This window comes from Gavialis gangeticus, unplaced genomic scaffold (genome assembly GCF_001723915.1).
Source record: "Gavialis gangeticus isolate Ggan-Ray unplaced genomic scaffold, GavGan_comp1, whole genome shotgun sequence".
NCBI lineage: Eukaryota > Metazoa > Chordata > Crocodylia > Gavialidae > Gavialis > Gavialis gangeticus.
In genome coordinates this window covers 27,298,231-27,305,353 of record NW_017729028.1, presented here as the reverse complement: position 1 = coordinate 27,305,353, position 7,123 = coordinate 27,298,231, and the positions used below count along the sequence as shown (strand labels likewise).

Here is a 7,123-nt window from a genome sequence, read left to right as displayed (position 1 = left end):
TGCAAACTTGAATAAGGTGCTTTTCACCCCCTTGTCCAAATCGCCGATGACAATATTGAACAGCGCGGGCCCGAGGATATTAATCTTTTACTTTCCGCTTGAAATCAGAACCAAAAGTTAGGTTTTGGAAAAATGAGGTTTAAAACTTGCAACCAGTAATATGGATTTTTAATATATTCTTTTCTAAACAGAATGCTGCCCAGCAGTGTTTACAGACTGCATAGAACAGCATGATCCCATTATACCAGTAGTGTCCAACCTGTCAGCCCTGTGGGCTGGATGAATGGTATGGACTTGGTCTGTGGCCCAATCTGATCTGGGGACTCAGCCATGTGTCTGGTTTGGCTCAGTGTAGAGGGCCATGTCATTTTGCCTGTGGGGCTTGGAAATTTGGTGGTGGGGGAGTGGTGGCAGAGTTAACTGCCAGTGTTTCCCCATTCCCAAATGTCTGGACCTAAGGGGAGCTCAGCAGGCTGGATTTGGTCCATGAGGCTGAGCACTCCTGCTTCATATTGTTGAAGTGAAACTTGTGTAGGAACAAATTGTAAATCAGATTGTAATCTTCTGTTTTATTTTTGTTGCCCAAGCTAATTGGAAAGCAAAGAGTAAAACTGCATGGATATGGAAGAAATAAAATTCTCAGAATTTACAGTTCTAATAATTAATTTTTGTATCAGTTTTCCTAAACTTATTTTAAGAGATTGTCAGTTAATTTCAGCTAAATTATTATATCTGTATAGATGCTTTCCACTTGTGAGAAACGAGGACAACTTAGTAGCATTGTATGTTTAAGCCAGAGTCCTCTTTTTAAAATAATTTTGGCTATTCTAGCTGTGACACCACTGACATATGCCTTTTGGTTTTGATATGGAGTTTAAGGTGGTAGTTCTGACTTAAGATCCATGTCCCATTGAACTTTTTATCATCCAGCTGTAAGTTTGGAATCTAAGACACCAGTTGCTCCTTCCCTCCAGCTTTATCTGGCTTAATTTGGTTCGCCATTTTATCCTATTTTCTCAGGATATTCTATCCTCTCTCCACAAAACACAAAAACAAACCCTCATATCGCAGTGACATACTTTTATATCTGAATTTTTTTGGGTGGTTATATATTTTGAGCTGGTTGGGTTTCTATCTTTGTCTTGGCAAAAACAGCTGAACAGATGTAGATTACTGCATTTTTATAAACATGATAGAATACCATCTATCCACTAAAAATCCTTGAGAATTGCATCTCTCTACTGACATGAGCCAGCTTCTGTTCCTACGTGGAAATGGAAATGAAACAATTTTTCTTTGTAGCTTAAATTCAAACCGTGTATATCTACGTGGGTGCATGTGGACATAACATGTTGTAGGTTGTTTCTTGATATTTTGAAAAAGATACTCCAGAGTACAGAATACTGTATTTGAACTAAGGTGAGTAATTAAATTGTATGGATTTTGGACAGTAATATTATTTATTTTACTTTTTAATTCAGAATTTGTAAGTCTAGTATGAATACTTTCTAAAAATATTTTTACTGTTCTCTATCAACTGAGTTTTGAAAAGGAAACTGACTATAACTTTATAAAAATTCTAGAATTTAAAAGGGAGGGATATAAAGAGAGGTACCAAATTAGATGAGATGTTGAGCTCTTGATGTTTTTGTTCTGTTAAAGCTGTGTGATAGCTTGATGTTATGTCAGATGAGTTTCACTAGAGACCTCAAGCACTAAGATGTTCACTTTTCCATTGTGGCGGTGTGGAATGAACCATATGTTTCCTAGGGCTCTTCTAACTTAGAAATGTTCAAATTGGAATCAGACATCTCTGGAACAACAGAAGGAAACAAAAGTTTCCCTTGCAGAATGTCTTGATACGTTAGCTGTTTATAGAACAAAAAGTTGCATGAATGTCTTCTAGACTTCAGCAGTTTTGTTATGTATGTACTTCTTTCTTGGTTTTAACATTAGGGAAAAGATCGGAACGTGCTGTTCCACAGTGAAATATGCTACGTTTTATATGTTTGTTTTGCTGTTTAACTAGGAGAAAGAAACATGCCATTCATAGCAGCGATACAACCTCTTCAGATGAAGAACGCTTTGAAAGGAGAAAATCTAAAAGTATGGCCAGAGCAAGAAACAGGTATCAAAAGTTTCTGAGTCTTTGGGATGGCATGTTTATATTGCCTGGTTAGGAATAATCAGAATTATGGAGTGACTTTCTAGGTAGTGTACTGAATTTTTTTTGACTCTGTTGGAAAAGTTAGCTCTTACCTTTGGGACTCTTGTAAACTTGACTTAAAAAACAGCAGTGCAGAGGGACTTCTTTATATATAAATGTAGTGTATATGTATATAGTGAATCAGTCACTAATAGTGTAGATAACATAATTTAAATGAAATACATTATAAAATTATTTAAACAAAATAAAATAAAGGTCTAAGTAACACTTAAAAATATACCAATTAAAATGGATACTTCAGCTGTATTTTAACACCACGTGCAGTGGCAAGACATTGGTAGTGCTTCATTCCTCTGCATTAACTGTGTTTGGTTAAGGTGTTTTTGACATTTTGGGGCAAAGTTTTGAGAAAAGGTTAGCTCAGGGGTGATCAAGATAGGAATCTAGCTTGGTGAGTCTGGAAATTTGGTGGCGGGGAGCAGTGGCAGTGCTTGTCACTGCTCCTGGATTGTCAGACTAGGCCTCTCTGGGTCTGCTATCTGGTATTTTTTGGTCAGCTGTGTTCTTTCTCTTTACTTGGTCACAGCTCCTTAAAATGTCCCCCTATCCCAATCCCAGTAAAAAAAAATGTGGTTCTAAGCACTCCCCCCTCCCTATTGCAAGGCATGCTGAGCTGGTTGTTCACTCCCACTCTCAGGTATCAGTGCACTTCACAACTGTTACATTTTTTAAATGGTTCACTTGCTCTGTGTGTCCACACCGTTACAGAGCTGGTTTCCAAATAATTACTTTAATGTTGTTCTGACAGTTTCAGCAGCCATTAATCGCTGTGTTACTTGCTTGTAATTCTTGTATTACTGGCTAAATTGATATTATTTGTATGCTTGCTTTCTGTCAAATAGATGTCTTCCTTTGAACTTCAGAGCAGAAGACTTAGCCAGTGGAATCTTACGAGAACGAGTGAAAGTTGGTGCAAGTTTGGCAGATGTAGATCCTATGATTGTTGACAGATCGGTAGGTTCTAGTCAGACTTCTTTGGTAGTCGCACCTTTGAAGTAGAGAATCAGTAAAGTTTAAGTGAATGCAGAATTATTCTTGATTCACTATCCTTACCTTGTACTTTGTTCAGCAATTTTGAGCTACTTTTCATCTTTTTACATCTAGTTTAATACACCATAAGTGTGGGGAGGAGAAGGGGTGAAAGAACTTCTCATTCAAAGTATAGTTTTCCATTGCTGGTTAAATCTACCAGGGCAATTTTTAGAAGTCAGTGAGGTCTTATTTGAATATTTATGATTTATAGCCTTCTATAATTAAACAGATACGCAATTTTTCAATATTAAAAGTTATATTGTGGAAAGTTGCTGCTTTACGTATTTTGTTTTTTTAGGTACGTTTTGATAGTATAGGTGGATTGAGTCATCATATTCACGCCCTAAAGGAAATGGTAGTGTTTCCTCTTCTCTATCCTGAAATCTTTGAAAAATTCAAAATTCAGCCACCAAGGTAGGTGGTTTTATTATTCTTGCTATTTTTAGTTTCATTTTATCCTCAAGAGTACTTAAGAAGAAAATGCATAGAAGACCAGTCCTTTCCCTGAAGAGTAAATAAATTGATGGACAAGCGAGGGAGGCATAACAAACACTGTTTTAATAGGCAAGTTAAAGACAGGGATTGTAGAATTTAGCCCCTTAACTTGTGGGAGGGAGGTACACCTGTCTGTGGAGCGATGATTCTATTTTAACTTTGCTATAGAAGTTAGGGTTGGAGCATCACAAATTTATTTTAGAAGAGTGTTTCAGTCCTAAGGAGGATCATAATGATGTGGAAGAAAGAAGATAAAAGATTATTGAATGTTTGTTAGCAGGGTTGAGGTGACATTGAAAGAGACTGGCTTAGAGAATTAAGCTAGCAAGAGTGTATATGATGTGCAGGGCCTTGATACAAGGACAGATTTGGTGCCCAGGGGAAGAAAAAGTCTGAAATGATTCCTCAGGCATGACAGGGTTGAAGCAATGAGAGAGAAATTAATTTGGCAGTAGGATATGGAGGGAGACACATTTAATAATTTTGTTTGGGGATTTGGTTAAACCAGCACAGATCTCTTGATATGGAAGGATTCTCTTGAGTGGGAGAAGGAGGGGCAGGGGGGAAAGGAGGAAAACTTCTTAATTTAGGTGCCATCCAAAGACTATCTGACATAGGAAAGACTGTTTTAGATTAACTGTATTGATGGAAAAACTGGGTAGGATATACTAGATTGAAATAAACCAAAACACCTAGATAGTGTGACACAGGATTCTGAGCAAGGTGGACCTATGGTCTGACCCAGTAAATGGAAGTTCTTATGTTTTTCTGTAAGGAGAACTTAGTTGACAACACTGTTATTCTTAAAAGATAGGCCAGAATCTACAGCTGTATTCTTCTTATCATGCTAACAATAGTAAAACCTTACTTGCAAAGAAAGAAGAGAACACAAACATAAAGGGCATGTTTACTTCATAGAAAAGCTACAAAAAATCGGATTCACTTGAAAAGAATGTTAAAGCTCTTTGTTAAACCAGACTTAAAATTTTTCATTCTTTCATTGTTGTCTTACATTTCGAAGTATTTGGGTTTATTTAACAGCAACCCTAAAGTCAAATTGAATATCATTTTTTTTAATCGAATCAAACTTTTAAGTAACTTTTGCATTTTGTTTTTAATTCTTAATGGATAAGTATTTTTACTGGACCTTTGTAATTTGGGGATTTGAAAAAGTTATTTTATGAAAGCAGCATTTTAAGAACATACTTCTCTTAAAGCAGACAACCAAAGGATTAACTCAATTTTTTCTAGTGATTTTAATATTTGTTGAAGGGATTTACCAAAGGTAAAACCACCCCTAGTATGCTCCTGTCCCTTCCTAAAGCAAAGGTATAGAATTTGAAAGCATGACATAAGCTGGATTTGTCCTGTTGTGAAAAGCATATTTGCATGGGTGGATACAAAAATAACACAAATTTGAAGCTAGCACAAAAATTACAGCAGTGTGTAAGACTCAGCTGAACAGGATTGTTTCATTTCTTCTTAGTTTAGCTAGATCCTGTAAAATCTTTGAGATCTCTTTATTATAAAATTTCTCGTGGAGTCTTCCAATATATATAAAATAAGTTTGACTGTAATGTTAATCCATTTATCTTCAGGGGCTGTTTGTTCTATGGTCCTCCTGGAACAGGTAAAACATTGGTAGCTAGAGCTCTAGCTAATGAATGCAGCCAAGGAGACAAAAAGGTGGCTTTCTTTATGAGGAAAGGAGCTGACTGTCTGAGCAAGTGGGTTGGAGAATCTGAACGTCAGCTTCGTCTCCTTTTTGATCAGGTTAGAAGAAAATGTTCACCTACTTCTCATACAACTTGTTTATAAAATGTTTTTCATTGTAGTGCTATTCCTTGTGCCAGAATTATTTGCAGCTAAAAAGAACCTTGCAGAAGTTATGTCGTAGTGGTTGCATGTACACAGGACACTGATTGTGCAGTCATTTAGTACTTTTATAAATAAGTACTAAATGGCTGCACAGTAACCAGAGTTACTGCACAGTAGTGTCACCAAGTGGTTTTTAGGCAACACTGACTGCTCAGTAGCTTATTACTACTGCATGGTAGCGTCACGTCATGCGGCACTACTGCGCAGGTGTAATGAGCTACTGAGTGGTTAGCATCTCGTGTAAACCGTGGCCAGTGAGAGGAAATTGCTAACATTTTAAAGTTAGAAGAAAAAGTAGAGGAAATATTGGTGAAATTATTTTACATTTTATCTAAGAACAAACAGGTTTTATTTTAAAAAAAAATGAGAGAAGGATTTGCTAAAGAACTCTTTGAATCATTGAGGTGGTACTTGGCTAACGCATTGAAATACAGCTGTAAAAAGAGAACAATTTAGGATTATATCTTGGTGTGTGTATACCTCATGTATTTAAGTATGATCACTCTTTTACTCATTTGGGTTGGGAGAATGATGGCAATGAGAGATTCAGGTGAATAGTGAAATCCCATCTCTTTGCACCAATGTAGATTTCAGATGCTAAAATTTCCCTTTAAATCAGAATTCTCAACCAGGGTGATGCTGCTAATATTATGTAACACCCTTAAAAGGACTGCATTACATGTGCAAACACTACCACATGATTCACAAGATCAACTCAAAAATTTAAAATAGGAATCCGTAGTGTCAAAAATATTCTGATCTGTTGTGTTCTTTCTAAGTTCCTTGCAACCAAACTGCTCCATTTTTCTGTAGTTAAGAAATGTGTGAAAGTTGAGTTGACCCTTCTAAGGGGTGCCTGGGGTCTAATGAGGGCTGCCTAGAGTTTAAAAAGGGTGAGAACCACTGAAAAAAATTAAACAAACATAATAGGAAAGAAGTGATGTTTTCTATAAGAGGGCAAAGACTTGTGATTACTTACTGTTTTACAGGAAAGGCTATAAGGTAGGAGAGAGTATAGTCGGTCATGAAAAAATGCTATTGGAAAATAAGAAAGTACATTTTTATTTAACGGCAGGCTGCAAAACAAAAGAAATGTGTATTTTGCTTCTGTATGTAACCTTAAAGAGCTCTTAAAATTCTCTGCTTGTATTTTATATTAGAAATTTCATATCTCATATTAAAACCTTTTGTGCTTGGTAGATGTGTCAATCTAGAGAGAAATGAGGATCCTGGGATATCATAGCGAGGTGAAAGCTGTGGTCTCCCAGGCCCAGATGGTGGAATTAAGTGACCATAGTTCTTATTTTTTATTTCTCTCAGTAGTTAAACTGAGATGCAAAACTCCTAACCCTTCTCTGAAGTGAAGGCATGTTCCTACTCTTCCGAAGTTCACCATAATTCTCTAGCAAAAGAGAAATCTGGATGTTAAAGATGGGATTTTTGAACATGTTCAACATCGGCACAACTCTGCTTTCATATTTAGGCAAATGC

The 7,123-nt window shown here is 36.5% G+C and overlaps 1 protein-coding gene across 1 annotated transcript in view; it reads left to right on the top strand.

Moving 5' to 3' along the window:
• ATAD2B (ATPase family, AAA domain containing 2B) overlaps positions 1 to 7,123 on the top strand; it is a 133,834-nt gene that overhangs the window by 27,199 nt on the left and 99,512 nt on the right. The window contains exons 9-12 of the mRNA XM_019520676.1: positions 2,030 to 2,128; positions 3,070 to 3,181; positions 3,558 to 3,673; positions 5,353 to 5,527. Of these exons, the coding sequence (XP_019376221.1) occupies positions 2,030 to 2,128; positions 3,070 to 3,181; positions 3,558 to 3,673; positions 5,353 to 5,527 (502 nt within the window). The remainder of the gene's footprint in view (positions 1 to 2,029; positions 2,129 to 3,069; positions 3,182 to 3,557; positions 3,674 to 5,352; positions 5,528 to 7,123) is intronic.